The 27,379-nt window shown below is 37.6% G+C and overlaps 1 protein-coding gene across 2 annotated transcripts in view; it reads right to left on the reverse strand.

Moving 5' to 3' along the window:
* Positions 1-82: 82 nt before the first annotated feature.
* LOC129569344 (dopamine receptor 1) overlaps positions 83-27,379 on the reverse strand; it is a 41,502-nt gene continuing 14,205 nt past the window's right edge. Inside the window, exons 1-9 of one of the 2 annotated variants that reach the window (XM_055448093.1) lie at positions 25,241-25,328; positions 24,969-25,059; positions 19,810-19,989; positions 13,555-13,673; positions 13,446-13,456; positions 8,659-8,845; positions 8,506-8,564; positions 5,613-5,778; positions 83-5,406 (exon numbers count right to left, since the gene is read on the reverse strand). In XM_055448093.1, coding sequence (XP_055304068.1) covers positions 5,035-5,406; positions 5,613-5,778; positions 8,506-8,564; positions 8,659-8,845; positions 13,446-13,456; positions 13,555-13,673; positions 19,810-19,840 — 945 coding nt within the window. In that variant the 5' untranslated portion in view covers positions 19,841-19,989; positions 24,969-25,059; positions 25,241-25,328 and the 3' untranslated portion in view covers positions 83-5,034. Of the gene's footprint in view, positions 5,407-5,612; positions 5,779-8,505; positions 8,565-8,658; positions 8,846-13,445; positions 13,457-13,554; positions 13,674-19,809; positions 19,990-24,968; positions 25,060-25,240; positions 25,329-27,379 lie in introns of those variants that run through there. The other variant, XM_055448092.1, reaches the window with a different exon arrangement.

The raw sequence follows: 27,379 nt of genomic DNA on the forward strand, positions 1-27,379 counted from the left end.
GTTTTCCTGTGTTCCTTTTGCATGAGCCGACAAACCTACGGGAATCGCATCTAATCGAATAAAACAAATGCCGTTTGACGTTCATTTTGATATTTATCTATTTAATTTCTTTACATTTACATAGATTTTTATGAAATTTATATTCACTTTGTTCTCTTGTCTGTTTTGAATTTGTTGTTGTTGTTTGTTTGCATTGCATTACTAAAATTTATAGACTATATTTTAAATTCAAATTGATTTCCTTTAAAAATTCATCATAGATCTATCATCTGCTCTGTATGTTATTTCCAGTGTTGTTGTTGTTGTTGTTGTTTTTTTTTTTATGTTCATTTGATTTTCTCTTCATCAAATTTACTTTGTCCCACATGTTCGCATATGATTTGAATTCCTCGTTTTCAGCATAACCCAATTAGTTTGCTTTTACCGTATACAATGCCAAATGATAAGTTTGGCGCCGTTAGATTTGCACATTTAAGAACATCGAATTTTGATTATTTATACGTATTTTTCAAAACTAGTCTATTTTTTTTTTTCTTGAAAGCTGATGAGTGTGTTTGTGTGAATTTGTGTTTGTGTGACGATCATAAAGGACCAAACACAACTAAACTCCACCGGAATCCTCGACAGCGAATGAATGTTTGCTCATCGAACGGTTTTGACAACGGCCGAATATTCTTATTATTCTAATTTTATATTTATGTTTCACTTCGGGCGATTGAACTTGTGTGCAATATCCGTTCGGCATAACAAACTTTCATCCGTCAATTCGGGCGTTCCATTTGAATTATGAGATTCTTAAATAAATTAATCACAATGATGATAAAAAATATAGCGAGCAGAACCATAAGTCGAATGAGAGTCTATCTAAATGTTAGTCACTTCAGAATCTCTAATCTATATATAATATACAAATATATTTACTGATTTCTTTGTTTGTTTTTTCTAATGACCTGTTCCATTAATTTCCTTTTTGATTTAAATTTAATTTTATTTCTATTTCATTTTGGGTCGTAGTCATGCGAACACTTTACATCATTGTCAAAGGACGCGCGCGTCACATAATAGCTTGTGCTTTGCGTCTGTGTGTTTTTCATTCTTTTTTGTTCTTAGATAATTTTCTTGTTTAATGAACATTTTTTGTCATTCATTTAATATGTATGTTTTCCTGTATGTGGTTGAATGAGTCGTGTGAAACGATGATGATACGAGGGAGAGTCTCATTTTTCGGGCCGACTGAATTTCGGTCGAAATTTTATTTTTGGTATTTGTTTACTCATTTGCTTTACCGTGTGTGTGTGTGTGTGTGTGTGTTTATGCTGCTGTTGTTGTGAAACTTTGCCAAAGACTTCGGAACGATGTGTAGCAAATAGAAAAAAAAAACACGCTGTCGATGAAGGGTTGTGCTGAAATCAATGCGCAAATGCGTTTATTTTTACCGTCTAATAAAATTAATCAATAATGACCTAAAAAAAAAAAAATTCCGAATGCTCTTTCCCGTTACGTAGAGAGTGTTTGGCGTGTGAAAATTAGAATATAAAAATTGATGTAACTCATTTCATTTCCCTATAAACTTAAATGGACGAAGCGGAAAAAAGATTATCGGCCAACCCATATAAGTTTCAATGGCAGCGGCGCACATGCGAAGACTGTTTGGTTTTTCCTATTTTAGTTTTGTGCGGCCATAGCGCCAAATCATAAAATAAAAGAATCCAACGAAAATACGATAAAAATCTTTGGCATGAAATTGCTCTACCGAGGTGTAATTGTTCACGATTTGCTACGTTACGAATTTTTATCCGCAAGACATATGTTCGCTATGCTACGTTTTGGATCGGTTCAAGCGGGAATCCTTTTTCCTATCCCTTTTCATATCAATTTCTGTCATTGAACTATGAACCCCGATCAAAAAACATGTTCGAAAAAAGAAAAACTCATTTAAAAAGTATAAAAAAGAAATTAGATTATGACTTAGGTTGAAACCCTGTTTAATTGACAGATAAACGGAACAAAAAAAACCTGAAAATTCGTATCTTCACATTATTCTATTATGTATTACGGAACGTATATTCATTTACAAATCCTTAATTGCGTTTCGAAATGCTTACTTTATCATCGTTTTATGATTGAATCATTTTTCGGAAAACTTTTCGGATGTGTTGCAATGCATTCTGTTTGTTAGATTGGTTGAAAAACTCGGGATTGCCTTTGGCCTTATTTGAAATTGTCTGGTACGAACTTTTCAAATAACATTCGTTTGCTGAGTAATAAATTGGAATTTTGGCAAAAGAAATTGGTTAAAACGAGGGAGAACGATCGAACAATATTAAAACTAGAGTTAAAACGTCGCAAAAAATCACTGTAAATGATTCGGAGAGTTGAGTGAATTTCCATGTTTTTTTTTTTTGTATGTGCAATTGATTTGTTTGTTTTTTATGCTCTCTTTGAGAAACATCATTTCCATCTTAAAAATAAAATCCTCAGCAGCCCATACGTGTGCAACTGCAAAATGTTACAATTTGTGATTCGTGCAATGACAATTCATTGCCAACATTGTGTCTGTATTTTGAATACGTCATAAGAATTACAATTACGTTTTACTTGCTTCATTTTTAAAGTATCTATCTTAAATGTATTAAAGTATTTAGTTTTCTCGTTCTCACTTCAACTCAAACTTTAACGATGAAAACAGTGGCGTTTCACAGAGGTTTTCAGCGAATTTTATCCACTATCACAAAATGAGAAAAATAAATGGAGTCAACAATCATTATAGCTTACGTATTTGTTCAAAAAAAAAAACAGTTTTCTATCATCTTTTTTATAGGTAAATGCATTGTTCAATTTATGAGTAAATTTCTCTATCTCTAGCAGTTCACTCTGGTCATGTGCACATTCAAAAGTGTTACACTCTAGCAACAATGTATTGAGTTTCATGCAGATGTTCAATTTTATTTTACATAAATTTTAATGGCTTACACGTAGTTTTTGTTTTGTCTTTTAATGTATCCGTAAAATAAATATTATATTTGTCCGAAAGTATTATTACGTTGGAAGGGTAAAATGATGCGCCATTTGTGGATGTGTGCTCATCAATCGATAGACAACTTTGGAGGTATTTCATTATTTTGATTTACATCATAATTTGTGAGTTCTTTTGTGTGTAAGTGAGTTATACTTTGTTTCTCTATGTACGTTTTACTAGACCTGTATGATGGTAGATGAGATGCACTTGATATTGTATCGAGCATGTTGTTGTTGTTGTTGCTCTTTTGGTTTACAGAAACCGTGTCTTATGTTATCGTTACAGTACACATTTTGCAAAATGTGCGGTTTGGCTCTTCGTCATTTTTTTTTTTTCATCTTTAAAAGTGAATCCATGTAGTGTGGTGAAATATAATCAAAGAGCCTCAAAGGCGAAATTACTTTTTTATTTTCAATGCGGGTCAAAATGTGCTGGGCTCTATGTATTCCTGGAAGCCAACAGAAACTTTTACAGTAATTATTCAAAAAGGGGTTTTGCTATTGAAAAGTGGAAATGAGAACTCGAGTTTTTGTGGCTTGATGTCAGTTGTGTGCGAATTTTCTCGCATGACGCGCTCTCTCTCTCTCTCTCTCTCTCTCTCTCTTCTGCTCGCTCACGCTGCTCCTTTCGTAGAATACGGACTTTATTGATTGGGTGTGAAGTTTTTCTGAGCTGAAATTGAAAGTGAGACTGTTTTCCATGGTGTATCAATCAAGTGTCATGCACAAAATGTTTTCGCATTAGATACCGCCCGAGTTGGTATCAAGCGAAATGTGATATTGTTGCCTTATGACCATGGTGTATGGTGTTTGCTCGCTTCAGCAGCATTGTAGCACTTATCAACTGTACCAAATCGACTGGCAGCTGTACGCTTCCGTTCCACAAACTGATGCTTATGTAGTATATTTCAATTTCAGACATGGGAGCATAACTTTCGGCCCATCGAAGTGCGGTTCATTCGGATGACTTTTCGGATGGTAGGAAGCATTTTCAATTTGTGCACTTTCTCATCTCGCTCTCTCTCTCTCTCTCTCTCTTTCTCTCTTTCTCTCGCACTCATGCAAACACACGCCTCGATTGGATTATACGCTTCACTCCGTTCACTAATTACACTTCTAAATATTCAACAGTCACTTGCCATTGCCCAATGCACTTGTCTTGTGCCTGCTACCATTATTTACATCGATAAATTACACGAAAAACAATTAATCCTTCACTTTTGCCTATAATTATCGACCAGAACATGCAATTTGCATAAATTACCAATACACGTGTGAGTGCCTGTGAGTATGTGTGATAACGGAAAGGAGAAGGATTTGATTTTTGTTGTTCTCACATAGTTTCTTCAGTTACTTGGGGCACGCTTGTGTCTATGAGAATAAATGGATATTGATCTGGAGTATAAGAGATGCTTTACGAACTTGATTAAATTCTACTCGTAAAATACTAAGTGTGATAAATCTCATCTGACCGTGGTGTGATTTTGGCAGGTTTTACTCAGTTAGTTATCTAAAATGAGAGTGTTTTTTTTTCTGGAGAAGGGCGGGCCGTTCAGAAATTCAATGCATTTTCGAATTATATTTATACGCTAACTCTTTGGTTGGTCACATATCAAACAAATATACACTAAAAAGATGTTCCTAACAATAATACACTGTTTTCATCATCATTTTTTTTTTGTTTTTCTTTGCTTAAGGAGATTCCGCGCAAAATATTTCTATGTTAAATATATATAATATACCATCGATTTCTGTTGTTAGTTTAAGCAGTTTTGTTTTTCTATTCGGTATCCTAAACAAATAAATTCTTTCATTCACATTTCATTTTGGTTTGTGGTAATTACATGAGCCACATTGCCCATTTGTCCAATGGGTTTTGTGTGCGTTATTTTTCTTCTTCTTTTTTGTTTGTTTGTTTGCTTTTCATGCTTTTCTTTCTCTTTGTGTTTTGGGTAGCTTGAGTTTGAAATTCACGTCTTACAAATAGCCTATTTACCCGTTAATATCGTTGTGCGGTCAAATCGCAGACACTTGCTCAATATCAGCGGATGATCTCGAATGGATGACATTTTTTGCCGCATAATCAGTTACATAGCGATCACTGTTACGCGGATGCACATTACCCAAGTCCTGTGAGCAGCACCATGAATTTTTCGTCGTTAAAATTCGTTTGAACGCCTCACGAAATTCCGTATTAAAAATGGAATAAATGATTGGATTGAATGCTGAATTTGAATAGCCCAGCCATGACAGTATTTTAAATGTTTGACCACCGATGCAGGTCTTACAGAATGCCGCAACAATGTTAACACAGAAAAATGGTACCCAGCATATAAGAAAAACGCCCATTATAACGCCAACTGTAATTGCTGCCTTGTGATCGGATACCTTGAAATGATTTAACCAAAATAAGCAATATTATACAATTATTTAGGAGTTATATTTTCTTAGGTCTGACTTTGATCGTTGGTTTAATAATGGAATAAAAAAAAAACTGTTCAAATAAAAAATGAGAATAAAATCATGCATTATTGAATTTAAGCGATTAAATCACTCGTTATTTACTATGAAGATTAGAAATGTTTTCAACTCACGTGATACGGTGATGAATGATGTAAATGGCGCACTTTAAACTTCTTTTTCGGTTTTCGACGAATGCTTCGGTATCGATTTGGTTGTTTTTCCACGACTTCACCGCTGACACCGGGCCGAGTCACGGCACGTATTGATTTCACATGCTTCTGTGCATAGCAGTACAATCTGTGAACGCAATTTGTTATGCACACAGCAACAGCCAAACAGCCGAAAGGATCAGCCATTTACACAAATGACATGTAATCGTGAGCGGAAAAGGGAGGGAAGGAGAGAGAGAGAGAAAAAAAGGAGAGACAAAAAATATACAGTAGAAAAGTGAGAAAAATTGCAAATATACAAAAAATGCGATTTACGCCATAGTCACAATAAAACATTGTTTCGACCGACTTTTGTTGTTGTTGATGTTGCTGCTGCCATCCAACTTAATAAAAGTGAAATGCGTTGTACGCAACGCGAAATAATATTTTATTCCACAAGAACAATATACATGCTGGAAGCGTGCGCTTTTTTGTGCATGTGTGTGTGTGTGTGTGCTTTTCATTCCGTTGATCGGGCCATAATGATAAAATATATGTTTGAAAACAGATTTGATGGTAAATTTGGACTCGTTTCGATTTGTGCGAATTCGGAAAGCAGGAGATGGAGCAAGAAAAAAAAAACGGAGGCACGTAATATATATCGTGTTGTATGGTTTATGCGTTCATCGGCTTAGTCAAACTAATGCTTGATAAGCCAGACGAAAAGATAAGTAGAAACCGGCGCCTCGTACAATTTTCGTCTTTTCATCATACATGAAGGGATTTAATCGGGGGTAGTGTTTGTATACTTTGTGACTAATTAAATCAGCCACACGAAATCCACCTTAAACCATTTTTTCCGATTCTATCAACGGGAATAAGATTACGGCTCGTACGTTCAAACCTTCGGCCAAACACACAGCGCACATGAACAAATAATGTAGTTTCGACGTGATTTTGTATCTTTGCACGTTAGCACATTAGCACATTTTCGACACATTTCACGTGAGTGTATTCATTCGTCTCCGTCCACTATTATCTTTGTACGATGTTAAGCCATTTCCCTTTTTGTGCACCTGATTGGATCACACATTATCATTTATTGCCGTCGTCTCAACAACGTACCAAAGTGGCTTCATATCGTTGGCACACACACACACACACACACACACACACACAGATATGTATAATGTATCGAGTAACAAGTGCTCCTAGATTGTGAAAGATGAGAAATGCGATGTTTTGTTTTCGGTTTTCGGGTGGGTGTCAAACACAGTCGCTTTCTCCATTCGCAACACATAAATAATAAATAACAACAAAAGAATGCGTGACAGTGTTGCGTTCAATTAACGCTTACATATGTATAAATTATTGTTGACAGTATAGAGAAAAAAAAAGCAGTGGAAGTGGTTTAAATTTGTCATCTCATTCCGATATGGATCACGCACCGCTCTTTCTCGTTCCGTTGTACCGCTTTTTTTCACCCTCGAATTTGCCGTATCAATGCAGAGAAAAAGCGCGCGGGCGGCCTATGTGTCACTATGTTATCCGCATATCGAAGCTTATTGTTATGACATACAGGCTTGATAATTCGAAAACATATGCTCGTGCCAAATAATAGTAATATCATATTTGCTCAACTAATTTCGATCGTTTGTTTACTTTACATTGTGCTCTGTGTGTGTGTGTGTGTGTGTGTGTTTGCTTGTGCCTTTTTTCATTGCCTATCCAATTTCTTCAAAATTGTGATGATGCTTTAATGCCTCACGCTATACAGGCTTTTGTTATACATCGGTATGCCGAAGACCGAACGTTAATCAACTATTTACACTCCTGAATCCTTGATGATTAATTAATATTTACATTGTGTTTGAGGAAAACTCCCTTTTTGTGTGTGTGTGTGTGCGTGCGTAGCGCCTCTTTTCTCCACATTGCCGATCAGATCGAAGGCATGAAAACGCTTTTTATTTGCACACCAGCCGAAGCAGATGTGATTAGGTGGGATTCATTGTTTTTAAAACGAAAAACCAACCCGCAATGGGAGAACGGGTGCTCAACCAAAATGCCAACACTTCCGAATGTGTTAGTTTTGCCGCATAACGAAAGAAATATTGTCGTCACTCTGTTACATGTTTGTTGCGCGTGGCACGAAGCGCCAATCCAAAATGAAATATGCATCATGGTTTTGGGAATTCGCTTCTTCGGTATACACGAGGGAGAGAAAGAGAAAACCGAAGATTCAATCGATTTTCCAAGCAATCGGCTCACCCACCATAAAGCGTACAAACTCTGAATGCTAATAAATGAAAATTGCTAAAAGATTTCCATTGATACGCTTATCACGAGATAATCGTTTATATTGTGCGTCTAATACGTGTTCCGGCGATTTTATCGCACTTAGAAGACAGCGGTCGCATGCATCTATTGTTGTACAAGGGCCAGCACTACACACAATCACGCTCTCGCTCACGAAAATGGGAAATTAGCTAACAGCTTTCGATGATACGAACCACTTCGTCGGAACAAATTTGCATTCAACCAATGTAATTTTGCAGCAAATTTGCTCCATCAAAATTGGATGCTCAAAATAAATTGGAAATGCTTAAGTTTAATAATTTACATTATGTTTGAGCTTAGATCACGTTGTGCGAAACGAGCATTTTCCGATTGTTTTAGCATAAAATGCGAGAACTGATTTGATTGCGCATTTTTCGGCTGATGTGCGTTGTGCACACACATAGACATACACCATCGCATTGAGTGTGTCTGAGGTTATTTTGGTTGGATGTTTTTCTGGCAGCAGCAAGTCGTCGTTGTTGTCGTCGAAGATGATTGTGAAGATAGTGGCGATAGAGACGATAATGATGTAATTTACCTGCAGTAGATGCCAATCATGACGATGCATGGGAAGTAGAAGCTAATACAACTTGACACCTGAAAATCATACACAAATTCTAGTTTGAGAATCTGATCATGTTATGGTTGATAGTGCATTTAACGATATTTTAATGAAAGTAAATAATATTACCACGGCGTATGTCGGTGTTAAATCTAAAGCACATGTTGGATACTTTCGACCATTGTCTTCATACACTAACGGTAGATCGGGCCTGTGCAAGCCAAACGAGATCGGCACGAATGATACTAATGCAGCTAATAACCAAATTGTCACAATTGATAAAACAGCTACGCGTCGCGTCACCCATCGTCCGTATCTAAATTTACACAAAAACGGAGAGAGAGAGAGAGAGAGAGAGAGAGAGAGAGAGAGAGAGAGAGAGAGAGAGAGAGAGAAATAACATTTTAGAAAACAATTCACATGGAATCTATTTTTATAATAATAATACGTTTTCGTTTGAGCATTTTTCATTCTGTTTTCTTTTCTAATACTGTCACAAAAAATTGGCGATGAGACTAAAAATCAAAGAAACGTTTGATACAAATTGAGAATTTCAGGCCTAAACTTGCTTCAGAAGAAAGTAAAAACACATAAGGGTGCGAGCAAAAGAGAAAGGGGGAGAGGCTTTTGCATTGACGTTGCCTGTTTGAAAAGAAGATTATTGGCAATAACTTGGAGCATAAAGCTTATTTACAAGAGATAAATAAACAAATGAACGCATCTTTCATATCTCGTTGTGTGTACTGTACACTCTACACTTAAAGCGAAACTTTTATCAGACTTTGTGCAGATTTTCTTAAGAAAAGCCCATTCACCGGGTAGAGAGAGAGAGAGAGAGAGAGAGAGAGAGAGAGACTCCTTGGTAAAGTCGTCATTTAAAATATTTTAGCATTTGCGACGCCTCATTTTCTCTTTCATTCACGTACACTCTGGCTCAAGAGTCTTTCATCTTCATTTTCTCCGAACGGTAACAAGCGCGATGTTTCATCGAGCGAGAATTCAGACACCAGAAAATATGTTGTCACTTTAAGCTTAACAATACAATGCAAACCAAGTGGGATATTTGAAAAATTGCGTAAGAAGCGTCGCATTTTTTTTCCCCATTCACACTCAATGGTACATTCCATGTACAAATTAAATCAAGCATTCATAAAATTCGAAAATTTCAAGTGTTTTATTTTCCATGGAAAAAGTTTTAATTAAATCTTCTTAGAGCTTTTTGCTAAAGTACTCGTACACAGGCCAAACCGTGAAATATGTATATAAATATCGCAAAGCCGAAAAGTGAATTTCATTTCCGACCCAATTCCGAAAATGGAAAATGATAATAAAATCGAGAACTGAATGCGAATGGAAATGAAAGGTTTTTTTTCCTCTCTTTTGCTTTGAATTATTTTGCTCGTTCGGTCGCTCGGTCGCTCGCTTTTTGTCGGTAATAATGTACGCATATAAAACGAAGAGCTCGTCCTAACTGAGTTTACCAACTATTTCCAACACGATTTGAGTATGTGTGGCTCGTCTACCTGTCCGTATTTTAGGCAATGCATGCTAGTGTTCGACAATAGCAACTTTCGGTCCAGCCGAAATGGATTTTCGAATGATTTGGCTTTTGTGTATTGTGGTTTTTGTGCGAGCGTCCAAAATGGGCACACAGAGAAGAAAATGGGAGGACGCAGAGAACATGGAAGTGATTGCATATCATTTTGTGGCTTTTACATGTACATATAACTCAACACGTACACCGTTACAATATCAATTCGTCACCTGAATAGTGTGTATATGTGTGAACGCACGAGGCCTTTTGCTCTGTCGACGCGCTTGAAACCCGTTATGAATGTGAATAATGTACTAATGGTAACTGACGTGAAAAAAAAAACAATTATTCCTGCCTATCGTTCTATTGCCAACGATGGCATTTGCGTGGAGTGTGTTTGTTCTCTGTGTGTCACATTGTTTCTGTTTGTTTCATATGGGAATCGGGTTATAGCATTGACGGGTACGCAACCAGCAAAATAACACAATTATTCACTTAAGCCGTCATCATTTTTACGTCAGCAATGATTGGATTGAGATTTGTGTAATTCGGCGAATGTGAGCGAAAGAGAGAGAGAGAGAGCGTTTTCTGTGGACTGATTGTGTGTTTGACTTTGAACGCAATTCCTAAAGCCGTCAGGCTAACGACATGTTGCAAATGAAATTAAATGAATGTGTTACATTTGTGGCTGGTGTTGTCATAGAAGCATCGAGCATCAGAGTAAATTTACCATTGTTTGTTACACATCGAGAATGTTCAACATGAGAATGTTCAATTTGTATGAACGAAAATGCCATCTCAATGCCTGCGCAATTGCATGTACATCGCACACGCTTAACTCTCAATGGCTTTTGATGTTGGAACGTTTCAAGATGTGGTATTCAAGTGTGTTTCATTGTAATAATGCATTTTACTGCACTTCCGTATGGTATATTCCATTCGCGATGCACTCAAGCGCTCGCCCTTTCCCGTGACCCGACGCCATCCGTTTGCAATGTGCTGCTCTGACTCTAAACATAAACTAATTGGCTTTCACAAGATGAATTCATACTCGATGTCAATTGCCATCATCATAATATTTTTCGTTGAATTGAAGTTTTGGTGAGATTTGAAATTTGGCATGTGGATGGCATTGAAAAACCAATTTTCCATGTTGGTGTTGATGATGATGATGATGACGACGACGTTGAAAACTCAATTTACAAGTTGTTAGAATGGGTTGCGTGACAGACACGGAGCGATGGTGCAAGGATCGCAATTTACAAATCGCCTCCAGTCAATAATTCATCTAAATTGCTAGCATGAACATCATATCATCAAAATGGGAAAGGAGCGAAAAAATAGCGTTTCGATATTTTTATAAGTAGAATTTCGTAAATGACGTAGGAAAGTGTGTGTATTTGGGTGTCGTTAGAAGAGCGCTCCCATCAGGCGCGCTCATTTAATGACTAAAGGCATTCAACGCTCATAATTCCGCAGGTAATTGAAGTGATTTATCGCATGGAATGGATGGTATTGTTGTAAGCGGTTTTGTTATGTTGCGTTGCGTTGAATTTATTAAATCATAGCGATAGCCTTGATAATGGTTTTGAAGTGTCTTCTATTCCAAATCGCGAGCTTTACACTTTTGGAATTTCCATTTTAAAAGCCTCTTTCGCATACACCTTCGCAACACTTTCCAACCGTATGTCAATTTAATTGATTCGTATGAATTATTGTTCTGCACCATTCAAAAACACACAAGCATCACGCTCCGCATATAAATAATGTCCTTCAGTTTTCACCGACTGGCAAAAACCAAAGAGAAGAAAAAATGATCCAGTCGCTTTGTTCTGTATGAGTAACCGAAAAAAAGGCACATTATTTATGTTGTTTGAGATAAAAGCTCGAAGATAATAAGATCTATCGCATTGTTTTGTTTGGTGCGGATGAGCACGCTATCGCCATGCAAAATTTCCGTTGGAATATTTAGCGATGGCACTACCAGCGATCATAATTTCGTGTAAATAAATTGCTTTCATTTCGTGCGCTATTTCTTTTTCTCTCGCTCTTGCTCGCACTGTCAGGCGCGTTTAGTGATTTTCTCGGGCGAACAAAAATTGCAAACGCAAAATGAATGGGCGAACGACGAATGGTGAATAGAATGGCGCCGTCAAAACGAGAGAGATAAAATCGTAATTGATAAATACATATTGAATGGAGTTCAAAGGTGAACAGACTTCGGCTACTTCTCATACTTCACTCTGTCACTATCTCTTTCTCTCTGTCGTGAGCAAAAACGTTGCGCACTACTTTTGCTGCCGTTTCAATCTATAAGTGGATGAAGTGAAGCAAAAAGAGAACACAATTTGGCTTAATCGTCTTTTAGGTAGACGAAGCATAATTAATTTTTTATCTCTTTCTTGAATAGAAATGCTATTGATGGAGCGCGCGCGTGCGAGTGCGCACAACCGAAGGCAATGAACAAGAAGTACAGCACAGCGATGGCAAAAACTATATTGCAAAACGGATATTTTATGAGAGCGTCAGTAGAAGAAAAACATCATGATAACATCATGTTTAAGCTGATTCCATATTTAATGAGAAAAAAAAGCTGTCAAATTACATTATGAATCGCTACGAATTCGAGTCCATGATGCATGCAACTTAAGCGAGTGAGCGAATGCGTGCATAGAAAAAAGTTTCGAAATTCAAAGTTTGCAAACGAGTAACAATGTCAAAGTAACAGAAGTGGAATCAAAATGACGAGGAACTTGAAGAATTTCGTGAGTGAGTGAGCTCTTCTCACTCACTGCGCACAGTTCACCGATGCTTGAGTATTTCTCTTTTTTCATTCTTCTAGTAGTTTTTGGGCAAAGAGTGACTAACGTCATTATTCACTTCCCATTCATTTTTTATGCGAAACAAGATTTATGTTAAACGGTTCTATGATTCGACTTTCGCCGTTATTATTTTGTGTGAGCGAAATGGTTTCGATGGGAAAAATTGTTGTTGCCGTTGTTGTTGGAAAAAAGTGCAGAGAGCGGAGTGCATTTTTGTGAAACATTCAATGGAAATTCGATTTTGAGAAGTTCATTGAAATCGAGCGATTCGACATTGTTCGGTGCTAATTCCGTTCGAGACGTGCCTAGCGACCGGATCATTCTTGCCTAAAGGCCAAATGCGTTCACATTTTCTGGTCGTTTTCTTCGTTGTTGTTGTTTGGCTTGTTTTTGGTTTTTTTTTTCTACTTTGGCCTCTTTTTCTTCTTCTTCGTCTGTTGCAGAAGTTTTCCCTTGTTTCTCCTCCTTCGCTTGATTGAACAATGGCTTTTGTCGGCGGTGTACTTTTGTTTAGATGCTATAAGTTTGTTGATGGTCAGAGAAATACCGTGAAATCTTACCTTAGCGGATCCTTTATGATGGCGTCAAAAAGAGAGAAAAAATTATAATTGATAAATACGTATATTAAATGGAGTTCAAAGCTGAAAATACTTCGGCTACATCCCATACCTTTATATGTATGTACCTATCCAAAGAAATCGCACATAGGTTCAGGATCGAAGCCGTTGAACACATTACATCGAAAGCTACCCAAGTGTCGCAAAATTGCGCGCCGAATACCCAATAGCCTAAAGAATACGAAAAACGAGAGAATAAGAATAGCATCAAGCAAAAGAATGGAGAGAGAAAAAAAGCATACACAATGAAACATGAGAAAAGGAACGACATTAAACCAAAACAGACACATTTTTCAATGGTCTGCATATTTGGCGAACGACGACGACGACGACGACGACGACGACGACAACAGCAACAGTAACAACACACGAGAGAGCGAGAGAGAGAGAGCGAGAGAGAAAGGGACAAAATCGTTTTCAAGTGAAAAAGTAACCCGTTGTTTACACGATAGATGATACCGTATGCATGGGCTACACGAAGACGGCGTTGATGTTCTGAAAAGGGGACCTTCTGATTTATACAAGTCATAATTTTTGGCATACCAAAATAAAGTTTTCATACTTTGCGTCCTTGTTTATTATTATTATTTATTATGTGGCATTCTTTTTGCAACTCGTATAGAAGAAGAAGAAGCAAGAAAAAAAAACCTCGCTTTATTTTTTCTTTCCATTCGGCTTCATTTTGTGGCGAATTTAACGATGTAAAAAGGTAGAAAAGCACGAAATTGAAAACTGAAGAAAGAAAGAACGCAGAAAAAAGAACACACCCTGTCTTAGTTGTCGTGGAGTGGATGCAGGATTGTAAATAGAAAGATGAAACGGAAATATGTTTTGAAAATTAAATGGCAGAAAAAAAGCTTGATAGCATCTCAAGTGGAAAAAGTTGTATGTAAATTGAGAGCGACCTTACGTTCCGTGCGTTGAAACGAACGAATTGCGATAAATGAAGCAGAATGAGAGAGAGGGTTGGAGGAAAAGTGAGTGAATGAAACACGGCCCACTTTCAACTTTTGAGCACTCACGACTGCAACTTTCATAATTCGTTCCGGACAAATTGGAATTGGACAGCTCAAATGAACGGAACGATATGCAAAAACGGGAAATTCATTCAAACAGATATCTCTCTCTCTCTCTCTCTCTCTCTCTCTCTCTCTCTCTCTCTCTCGAAAATGGTGAGAGATGATGCCAAAGCGCTTGCATATCAACACGCGATACTATTATGGAAATGAAATGCAAAACTATTTTGAAAGTTATTTACTTTACCCCGAAATTATGTGTGATACTGTCATAAACTAACAGCTAAAATGAAATTCATTCCATGCACCAAATGCGAACGAATGCAAAACAAATTCCGTTGCGTTTAAATGGATACGGGGTTTTCATATTTTATGCGAAACATTTTCTCTGCAATAAATATTATATACACATTTTACTTATTCCATCAAATTGAGAGCTCTATTTTACGATGAAATTATTATATCGCATTTCAGTGAGCATTTCAGTCCGGCTGTTTTTCCCTTTGAAGGTGGAAATAATGACAATTTTATTATGAAAGCCTAACGAGAGTGCTCGTGTGTTTTGTACTTGTGTGAATAAATCCATTTATATTCGATTGGTTCGTTCGTTCGTTCGTTCGTTCATTCGGTCGGTCGGTCGTTCAATCGAGCCGTACACACAAATGAATAGTAACTAAACTGATACAGCACATTACACATATAGCAGAGAATGTATCAAGTGCATCAATTGACTGCAACAATTGGATTGTGTGTATCATTATTGTTGGTCGGCAGTAAAGCGATAGCTTCATTTCTGAAGTGATATTGGTTTAAAGTGTTTATTGTATGGGTTTCGTATAAATCATACAAAACTTGTCACAACTGACACAATTTAATCAATGCCAATTTAGCGCGATTTGCGCATAATTTATGAAATGTGATGTGGCTTTGACTATATTGTCAGATCCCTCAACGCGTATACACAGAGATAGAGACACACGCACACTGCACAGTCATAACAATTGAATCAGTGTGGCGTTGCTAACGTGTGCCAGTCACATTCAATGCACGAACATACAGCTTTAACGCCGTTTAGAGTGATTCGAAAATGTAGCCAGTTTATTGCTATAAATAGAATGATAACGGCCAATTCAGTGTACAAGCACTAATACTTGTTGTTCTCTTTGCGCTATGAAAAATAACGTCAACAGAATAATTCAGAGACGCGCCGAAATGGCATCGTCAATTATCTAATCAGATGAAATTGAAATGTAATGGACCGACGACTTATAGCCAAATTCAGTGTGCCATGAATCATAACCATAATTTGCATCATTTGCTATTTCACCTGAAATCAAATAAATATCATTTGTTTGCATACTGCCAACGATATTTTACTGTGTCTACATTTGATTTATCGTCAAATATTTATGTAGCAGAACTAAGCCGAAATAAATGGAACGGCACTAGAACAAGAGATGAAGAGAAATGGAGAAGCAAAGAGAGCCGCACGTATTCCATCTACAAACAGTTTCAATTTGCGAATAGTTTCGGTCCTTTGTCTGGACTGAGAAATCTCTTTAAACACGGCGAATGACATTTCCGAGCTCCGACAACGATTTTGATCGAAAAATGTTTTCATTTTCGATTGGTAAATGTTACTTTGCGAAAGTAACAACCAAGCATTCAACGATAAACAAACAATCGGAACACATTTGATAATGTTCTTTAACTCGTTTTTTTTTTTCATTCCAATTTTTAGTGAGATCGAAAGGAAAATATTTTGATTCTTGCATTTGGATTCGTAAGCTGGAAGGGTATACATTTTGATGATTACCATCAATGTGGTACAGATGAACATTTCGACTAACATGTGTTATCTAACATCGCCCGAAGAACATGTTCGACATGTGAAGAAAATACAAACATTGTTCTTATTCAACAAACTCAAGTTTCTATCCCATGTCAATGGCATTATACATCATTCAATATTTATACCTTGAACGTTCGAAAACTTACTCGCAAGAAATTTTTAATGACAATTTTTCATTTTTTAATATTCGAAATTGGAATGAAAAGCAAAATAAACAACGGATTTTTACGGTTCATTCAATTTCATTTGCACAAATGCGTGGGTCTTTCAAATTGAATGGCTGTTTGTATTGTTAATGATTGCTATAGAATTTTCTGTGTCGTGGAGATTCTTCTCTTTAGGAAATTAAAGAAGGAAAAAAAAGCACTGCGCAGATATTTACTTTGGCTTTGGTGTAACAAAGCGTGAAAATGGCATGAATTTACGTTTGAACATGAATCTATCCAGACAAAGACACAATCTCACCATTCGCCGGAAGAAATTCTTGGTGCATAGATGGTGCTGGAAAAAAAATATGAACAATGCCAACTGCATCATTTGGCAAACGGAAGCGAAAAAAAACAATCATCTCAAGAAATATTTTGAAATCCGTTGGAATTGAATGGGACAAACCAGTGAAAGGAAGAGGTCAGAGCTGGAAAAAACACTCTGTGTGTGCGCGCACGTAACTAAGAACGCACTCACAGTAGATGTGCGGCGCACACACAGAGTGTTTTTTCCAGCTCTGGAAGAGGTTCATGCGACAAACGAACTGAATTTGATGTTTCGTAGACAAACAAAAAGCATTTGGCGTAAGTTGATGGGAGACAAATCTATGGGTGAGTTTGAGAAGAGGATATGTTTGACTGGATTTGTCTTGTAGTGTTAAGACACGGCTTTCAATTTTCGGGTAGACGCCAATGTGTTCAGCATTGTCTTCTAAACATAAAATAAACAACAATTGAAACATACAAACCCTCCTATTCACTAAATCAGGCGGAAAAAATATACTCTCTTCCCAATCTCAGCCATAGGAATTTGATAACACAAAGTGAATTGCTGTTGAAATCCACACAGGCATCGCTGCTTCTCCCTCCCTTGCTCTACCTCCCGAGGATGTGTGTTGTGTTTCAAGTAAAATGCCATTTTCCCAAGTAAAATTGTTTCAATTTGAGGCAACTTGTGTGGAAAATTCAACCAAATAATGCGTTTGTAAACAGTTTGTTGCATGAGTTGCAGTAAACCATTGTAAGCTACTGTTGCCATGTGCAGTGCTTTTCAATTTCAAGTCAAAAATACATGTTCTTTCATTCCATCGGCATTACGAAATTGAACAATTCCAAAGTTATTTCAACTGAATGTTGAATTTAAAAGCTCACGATTGCAAGTATTCAGAGATGATTAAGTAGGGGGAGGTTTTTGTGAGTGCATTGTGGATGCAAACGGTGGAAACGTTTTTCGGCGCTGTTAACAGTGGTGGATAAATGAAGTTGAATTTGTAATGCAATTGTTAAATGCGAGTCTTTTGAATAAATGCTAAATGTAAGGATGCTTTATTTAAACTTTGGTGTATCGCAACATTTATGCAATTATAAACTATTAAAACATTGAGTGAATTCCATTTATTTGCGCATATTTCATTGTAAACAAAACGATTTCACTTGAAAAATTTACTTTGACACAGTGAAAATGGGTTGGAAACAACTAATATTGATGGTACTTTTGGTAGAAATCTAAAGAGACTTTAGTTTCAATTTTTTTTCTAGTCACTAACATTGTTTACTGTAAAATTCTATTTCACAGCGAAAGTGGTTTACATTCATCATGGGAACATGGGGCAAGTACGCATAAAATGGCGTTGAATATTTGTACGAATGAAAATATGCGCATTTTTCGGTATGTTTAAAAGCGAAAAGCAAATCTACATTGGAATTCATACGATGGATAGTAAAACGAAAGTTTATATAGTCGAGTGGTGCTTTGCAACAGTTAAATTTGCGAAATATTCTGTTTTGCATTACAATGCATCACGAAAATACTGTTAATCTATGGTGGAATTTTGATCTCGAAAATATGATTTATCATTGTAACCACAGGCAAAACTTTAATGATGACACACACAAACGCCGTCATCTACATATTTCATTGGCTGTGAGTCGGCCTTTTCTTCAAATATGAAATTATAGACATTTTCTATCTCTTTGCCTACGAGTTTTGCATCATTTTCATTTCGGTCTGATTGTGAAATGTTGAATTTAAAGCACATTTGTTTGGCGTAGTACGTGTTCGTCGGCGAACAACATAACGACGAGTTTTGTGTCAGCGAATGTTGCAAATGTTGTGTGTGTGGCATTTGCGAAACAAAAACACCACGCGAAGACAGAAAAGAAGTTGAGACTTGTTAAGACATGTACAAATGCAGCGGAATCAACGAAGATGATGAGTAAAAAGCAGAAGAAGAAGAGGGGAGAGAAAAAACTTGTTTGTTTCCATTAAGTATTCCGTACAAGTTTTCGGAGAATGTTTTAAATTCGCCTGATAATGGCATTTTTGAAGCCAGCATTTTCTTTCACTCTCTCTCTCTTTCTCTCTCTCTCTCTCTCTCTCTCTCTCCCCGATATTCTGTTGCACTGCGTGTGTACATTTCAGAAGCACGAGCTGGAGTCTGATTACAGGGATATTATAATTTGCACAAACTTTTCCAACTTTATAATAGCACTTGAAAGTATCAACTCCAATGCACTTGAGCATTGCAATGGAAAAACTTGCACACAGCTGATGTGTTTTGCACGAAGTTCATTTTTTCTCCATTTTCATCTATCCAGACAGGGAGAGATGGGCGGTAGAAAGCGAGTCTTGCACTATGGAGTCACTTTGCCACATATATTGACAGTTCGAATCGCTTGATTGACAAGAGCTCGTTAGGTTTTTAGCTCATTTACATTTGCGAAGTGCCTTGTTACAAAACCACCCAGCGAATATGAGAGGGATGTTTTCCGTTTGCGTACTCTCTCGTTCTCTTTCACTCTCTCGCGTGCGCAACAATTCGAAAGTAAATCAAACTTGCCAAACACAAACATCGAATAAATTAAAATGGAAATAGTTCAAGCGTGAATGGCATCATTTTGAATCGAACGCGATTCATTCAAACGCGCTCCGAACAATCAGCCCTACAGCTGCGCTCTCTCTCTCTCTCTCTCCAATTCCCTCTTTCTCCTTCACTTGGAGAAAATTCATACGCGAAAATCATCTAAAAATAATTGATACTTGCGAAATTGGTTTTTCAATTTGCATCAAAACATCGTCATTGAGTTGTAACACTCACTCACTCACTCGTTGTCGTCGTCGCCGTCGTCGCCGTCGTCGCCGTCGTCGCCGTCGTCGTCAGTGATTGGTGAAATGGTATTTATTGATTGCGCGAAATGCGGCAAAATCATTTTGTGCTTGTATTGATACATACCCAGTAAATCGTTAACTCCAGCAAACGTCATCACAAGGGACGCCACAAACAAATCCGCAATGGCAAGTGATGCTAAAAATAAGTTTCCAATTCGACGTAAACTTCGTTCGGTGTATATAGCTAAGCATACTAAAATATTTCCTGCTATGGATAAAAATATTAAAAGAGACAGAAACACGCCTGCAACGAAAGAAAAACAACATGAATTTAGCACGGAGGGAATGTTAGAACAAAAAATGCTTTGTAATTTGCAACAGAATAGCTAATTTTTCAAAGAATTAACATTGTTCACAATGCACTATTCTCTTTCATTCTATCCACTTTTCACACACACAAACATAAACAAAAACCCATTCACACTCCGCAACACTTGGAGTGTTTAACGAAAATTTAATGCAATTTTCAAATTAGCACTTGAAGCAAAGAGGCGGAAACTCAATTAAAATTGCCCACCTCAATCGATAAATTTTTAATTAGGTTTTATTGATTGCGACCAATCGCTCTTGCTGGCAGAACCATCGTTGTCGGCGTCGTGCAAGTGCATCGATTAAAAAAGGGCAATCAATGCGGTTTCATAAAACGCAACAATTTATAACTGAATCGAAACAATTAATTAATATCGTTCAGCGGACTGAACAATCGAAAAATATGATGGAATCCACTTTTGATATATTGCGGAGCGCTTCAAGTGTAAATTACACCCAGCGTAATTGTTTGAATGCATGGCAGCTATTACAATTCGCAAAGTGATTGAAACTGAATGTCCTGTTCGTTCTGTAGGTGTTTGCGTGAGTTGTGATTCATTCGAAACTGATTTTAATAAGGATTTCCGGCAGTTGTTGCGCTTGATTGTTTGCACATTCTGTGCCAATAAAAAGGCGCAATGAATGCCTTTGTGCGTTGCTCACAAAGAATTGACATTGCAAATTGAATCAAACATCGAAACTTCAGCCCAAGTCACTTTCCACGTCGTACAATCATTCACTCAATCACATACTCCGTCAGTCACTCAAAGAAACACACAAAAGTTGTCGACCGTTCATTCCATTTCAATTTGGAAATAATTAAATGTCTTCTCACAATTGAATACGTTAGTGCTGTGTCGGCAAAAAACTCGAAAGACAGTCATTAAATTGGATTTCAGTGTGCACGCTCGTTGCCGTCGCCGTCGTCCTTCTCCTCGTCGTCAGTCGCCGCCTGCTGCAGTCAATATACAACTGTAACTGATTGAAACCAGGTGTGTTTCGTCGGGCAAAATAACATTCATTAAAATATTCAATTGGTAAATATTTATCCAGTCGTAGGGTAATGATAGTCATTGACTCGCACATTTTAATTAAATCTCCAGAATGCGCATTCAACAGCAAGCGATTAGACACACAACATATACAACACATTTCAAGCAACGCCATTCATTCGCACACCATATTCCATTAACTTTCACCCATCGCATTCTTTTCATGCAGTGACGATTACGGCAACGACGATGACGACGACGGCAGCAACAGCAAATAGCGACAGTCTTTTGACTACGAAACGCCAAGACAATTTTCCAAAGAAATGCGAAACATGGACGAAAGTGCTTGTTCATGGTAGCGAGCGTATTATATTGTACGCCCGCGATATCGCCTCAAACAAATTACAGAAAAACCTGTCTCGAATCCTTCAAACTCATTTATTTGATAAATTATACGCAAATAACTTAACTTGCGATTTAATACACTCAAATTCACACTGGAAAACAAGACAGAGGAAAAACATCGAAGAAAAACACGAAATCGTGCACAAAAGATAAACAATCAACGACACAAATCCAAGGTAAGCACAGTCAAATCTTCCATCCAACGTCGAAATCAGCAAAAGGCGAGCAAAACACACACACACACACACACTCACTCACGAGAACAGCAACAGGGGAAGAACGAAAAAAAACATGAAGAGAGAAGAAATAAACAAGGACTGAAAAACATGGTATTTTTAATCCAACTCCTTCAGTTGCAGCTAAAACGTTCGGATTTTGAACCAGTTCCAGCAATCCGAACAAAATCTTCGAGTATACACCCAGGTATTTAGCCAACAGAGCTAGAGAAAATGAGTTTACATAAATGACAACAACAAAAACAACGATGGGTTGAACTACGAACTCAAAATGGTTTGTCGCAAACCCAAAAAATACAAACAAATCTAACACTTATTCGCCTGTTGGATATGTGTAACAAAATGTACGTAATTTAATTTTCTGGTTGGTAACATTTTTTAATTTAATTGGATGAAGATTTGCATTTTGTTTGTTGAAAACATACACCGACACACACACACACACACAGACCATCTGCCGTAGCCCTGCTTCCAGGCGATTCACATTCGTATCTTTGTATTTGGGTTCGACGGTTTTGTGCTTTGGTCATTCAGTGGAATGGTTTTGTTTTGACTGTATCAATGCTTTTTCGTCCATGAATTTAACGACATTTACATTTCAAACGGATCTTTTAAATATTTAATTAAAGCAAGGGGGATTTTCGCATTGGGAAAACACTGTTCCAAATCTCCAAATACGGTGCGCATCGCAAACACTTTTTCGCCTAAGCACTACTTATGCAGTGTTTAAATCGACATACCATCAAAGTGGAAGACTCGTCGATGGGAGAATAAAAAAAAAAATCTGTATATATTCGACATGGAACGCATCAGCCGACGACGAAAGAGCTAAGTGGAAAATTGCCATTGGCACTAAACATTTGGTTACGAAAGCTCTTAACATCCCAATGTGGAATTTGGTTTTCTCATTTGATTTTCACTCTCTCTCTCTCTCTCCTCCTCTCGGATGGATTATCGCTCACAACAACAATTGTTTGGGAAACAGTAAGATGTTGATTTGATTATAGGTTAAAATTACCATAAGCGGAGAAAGAAAAATAATGGCAGCAAAGCTTGAGCTCAAATAAATAAATAAATAGAGTCTAACAAAACAACCGAAAAAATAAATAAATGCTTAAATCGAGTTCGTGCAACTCAAACACCAAATTGGAAAAAAAATCAGAGAAAAGTTTCGTGATTTATCCCCTGTTCAATCAAAACTTCGTTCCAAATCGTGTTTTATTTCGAATCTAACATTTGGGGTATTGTGCCTTTTGTTGAAAATTGAAATTCATGTCCAAAGCAATTTCGATTGTGTGCTCTGCTAGTTTCGAGGAATGCAAAGGCTGCCTTTTTTGTTGTGTGCTAAGACGCAAAGCAGGCGGGAAAGTGTGAAATGAAAATAAATATTTTGCAAGAGACAAAGTTTAACAACATGTGCATATGTCTTGAGTCATGTCGACTTTTCCTTTTTTGCGATGTGGTGCTTTCCTGAAAATATTGATTCTTTGACTCGGAAAAATGTGTTTCGCACAAGGGGCGACCGGATTTGTTTGTTACGTGTTAGGCGCCCTGTTTTTCATCTCTGCTGCACACTCAAATTACAATTTAACATGTTTGGGAAGTGTGATAAAAGTTGAACGCGTTTCGGTACGATTCCCCTTGGTTTCGTGTCGAAACTAGTTAAACAATCTGTGCAGTTGTGCTCATGTTCTTTGGCCGTGTTGATTATGTGCCACAACATCGAAAAGTTGACGGAAATATCAAGTTCCGTTTTTCAATATTATATGAATAATTTGCGTGTGTTCATGAACGTTGAACGGAATACATCAAAAGCTCGAATAGGTTAACTCATTCGGGTGCTCCGTTCTCGAATAACATTCATTTTCTGTTGTTCCATGTCGAATTAAAAAAAGAAGGAGGAAAAAACAGCATCATATTAATGTTACAAAAATATTTCGAATACAATTCCGTACGACCTTGTTGGAAAAATGCTAACGACACAGGCTGTGATGACATCTCTCCTTCTCTCTCTCTCTCTCTCTCTCTCTCTCTCTCTCTCTCTCTCTCTCTCTCTCTCTCTCTCTCTCTCTCTCTCTTGCTCTCGCTCTGAATGGGGCCGATTGTCGCATTTCCGATTCGCCTTCTTCGACCCCACTTCCTCTTGCCATTTAAAAGATGCCATCAAATGCGTAGTGAATCATTGAAGATAGAACGAGTGCACATCGAACGAAGCAGGGAAGTAATGGCAAAACGATAAAATTCATAATCGACGATAATTTAGATCGAGGAAATCGATTTGTGTGTAAAACAGTTTTAGTCTGACATCAATCTTCAGAGCCATCATAATTGATTTATTAAATTTGTAATAACCGTGTTATACGCTCGAGCCTCATTTCGTAAATAGATCCTTAGCTGCGATATATACCATTGAGGAATTAAGAAATAATTAGCGTTCAAGTTTCAGAAGGCAGAGCAACGACAACCGAATGCCACTTCAATCGGTATGCCATCGTCTCTCGTTCAAACGGTGTTGTACACATTCAATTCGTGTGTATCGACTGTAAATGGGTGGGTGGGTGTGTGTGTGTGTGTGTGTGAGACAAAAACACATGAAAAGATGAGATACAAAGCGAGAGAGTGGGAAAAAGCGAACATAAATAAGATGTACGATGTTGAAATGGCATACACAGTGTCATCGCTGTCGTAGTCGGTTCGTACCAAAATCACCTAGACTCGAAGCGAAATGGCTGAATGGCAGTGAAAGAGATTAATATTGATTTATTGAAAAAGATTTCGAATCATTTGCCTCGTCTCATTCGTATTTAATAAAATAGACAACGGCATCGTTGTCATTGTGGAAAAAGCACAACAACTGAATAAAAAACACACACACACACACACTCCAACGTCCTCATCACAATTTATTTCTACTTCTTCCTATTCAGGATTTGCTTCCGATTCGTTATTTTGTTATGCTCGTGATCGTCGTCATCGTCGTCGTTGTTGTTGTAATCGTCCTGTTGCGGAATATTCTCTCTACCTAGCGTACGCACTCACACTCACCCACAACATTCGCTCATGTTCGCATTTCACTATATATGTGTGTTTGCTTTCTAACGATTTTAATCCGCTTCTATAACAAAATAAAAAAACACACACACATAAACCCAACGACAAAGTGAAGCGAGCGTGTGCCATCCACAAGGAAATAAAAAATCAATACGTATTCATTCTCGCTGAACATTTTGGATACAATGCTTGCAAAACACGGGACTACATCTGAATATATATGTTATTACCGATTGATACTACTGATAGAAGTGTCAAAGCATCTGGATCGTCCTCTAATACTGTCGATTTGTGCCGCGTTGAATTGTAACTGGTTCGTATCTGCAACGATGTGGTTGTTGGTGTTTTCGTTGTTGTTGTTGTTGTTGACGATCGGCAGCGCAGGAAAAATGAGCATGGAAAAAAGGAGAAACAAACAGAGAGAAAGATAGATGAGAAAAAAAATTGTTATGGCTATGAAATAGGAATTCTTTTATTAACAAATCCAAAATGAGATTCGCACATGTGTGAATTTATCATCGAAATTGGTATTTCTACAATCTTGCTGTTCAGTTACTGCTGCTGTCGCACTGTTGCTGATGTCATTTGGACTGCTGTCGATGCGATTGCAAATGGTCGAATTTTATTTGGTACGTGTGTGTGTGTGTGTGTGTTGGCTATTTGGTCGACTGTGATTCTGTGTTTGTTTCTTTGTCGCCAGCATGTATAAATGTTGTGATGCTCTCCATGGCTCCTCCGTTCGATATTCATTCATCGAACAAGCAAACGAACGAACCAACGAATGAACGAACATCGAATTCAACAGATGGTGTCAATGTTAAGTGGCAAGGAGTTAAGCTCATTTGCAAGTGTGTTCGGGGCGTTTTTTGTATTCGTCACTTGATGCATGACAATCATTTCATTCGCAATTCTAATCCCATTGTTTTGGAGCGTTATTCCTTCTCCACTCCACAATCACCGTCATCGTCATCTTTATTGTTCGCCCTGTTGTTTTGTTCTTTTCGTTAGTGTTCGCTTTTTATCGCTAGCGATAAACACAGCACCATTCTCTCGCGAGCTCGCGCACGCGATTCGAAATCAAACACACGGTCTAAACACACATAGGGGGAGAGAGCGCGAGCGAGAGTTTGAGCATGCTGAAGCAATCAACCAATACCGCATAGCCACGGTTCAATACATCACAACAAAACATTATTTATAATCTATCTATAAAATCCTTAACAATCTGTAATATCTGCCGCACAAGAACTCATCGCCCCGAATTCAATAGAATTCCCACCATAATGAATGAGCTTTTGAAACAACAATGTGTACAAATAGAGGCAAAATGAAAAGAATATGTGCGATGGTTACTTGATTATACGCACATTGGCTCTGCCGAATCCCGAAAAGCACGTAATCGAAGCGAACAATTTATTGCCAACTTTTGGCTCGGCTAAACATTCCGATATACTAGAGATTGAGAGATACACAGATGGATTGGACCGAACGCATAGGAAGGAATTTGACGAAGGATGGGGGTACGGAATAAAGAAACATCTCCATGGTGTTGACAAAATACATTGAAAATGATTGTGAAAAGCGAAGGATAAGCATTTTTTTTTTTGTTTCGTTGATATTTTTCATTGGTAAAGGATGACACAGGAATGCGAAGCACGCAGTAAGCGACGGAACGAAAGAAATTTGCTATTATTTTATTTGTGTGCACGCTCAACGATGCGTGAGACAATGATCAAACTCGTCTACTGGAACCGACACTCTGCTTAACCTATTTAGGTCACGAAACATATCACACGCTGTGTGACTGAAAAATGCACGAAACAAATAGTTTTGCTCGTGGAAATTTAGGTTGTTGTTGGTGCTGGTGTTTAAGTTTGGCGTGTCTTAGGTAAAATGATAGCAGCGCGACAATAAGACCATGGTTGACTCGAATGCTCGCTCGATACCAAACAAATTTGTATTGAACTTGTTTTTTTTTCTATTTGGATGTTTTTATCTCTCTGCTCCTCTCTCTTTTTCTCTCGCAATCAATTTCGTTCTTTGTTTTTACTGGTTTCATTTTTCAAAGAAATTTATATATTTTGCCATGCACACAGTGTTGCTTGAAAGATGCGCAAGCATGGGGTTCACCTTAAGCAGACCCATATTTTTTCATCAACACTTCACATCTACAAAGCGTGTGACTATTTCGCAGAAACCACCCACCCACCATACGATGCAAAGAACGAGTGGAACAGAAGCACAGAATACGGAATCGATATAAATTCTCCTTTGTTACTGTCAATGAATTTTTTTTTTTTTTAATATAGCTGCTGGTCGACATTGTTGTTGGAAATCGTGTTGTTTGCAATGTTTCGTATGTGCATGGATGTGTGTGTGTGTGTGTGTGTGTGTGGATGTGTGCCCTTTTTTCGGAGTTCTAATACTATTCTGTTCCATGAGCATAGATAAAAGAATTTTTGAGTAGCTATAAGCCATACCTATAAGCCGTTCGGATGCCGTGAGCAGTGGTGACGTCAAGTAAGTGGAATTTTGAGAACTAAGAAAGTTCTTATATACCTTCTCATCGCCACATTCAATCAGGCGGTTGGGAATGGAGAAAGACAAAAAAAGAGAAAAAACTATACGCGCGACCTTCGTT

Source organism: Sitodiplosis mosellana, unplaced genomic scaffold, assembly GCF_009176505.1.
Source record: "Sitodiplosis mosellana isolate CC-2019 unplaced genomic scaffold, AAFC_SMos_1.0 Smas_scaffold_30, whole genome shotgun sequence".
Classification (NCBI taxonomy): Eukaryota; Metazoa; Arthropoda; class Insecta; order Diptera; family Cecidomyiidae; genus Sitodiplosis; species Sitodiplosis mosellana.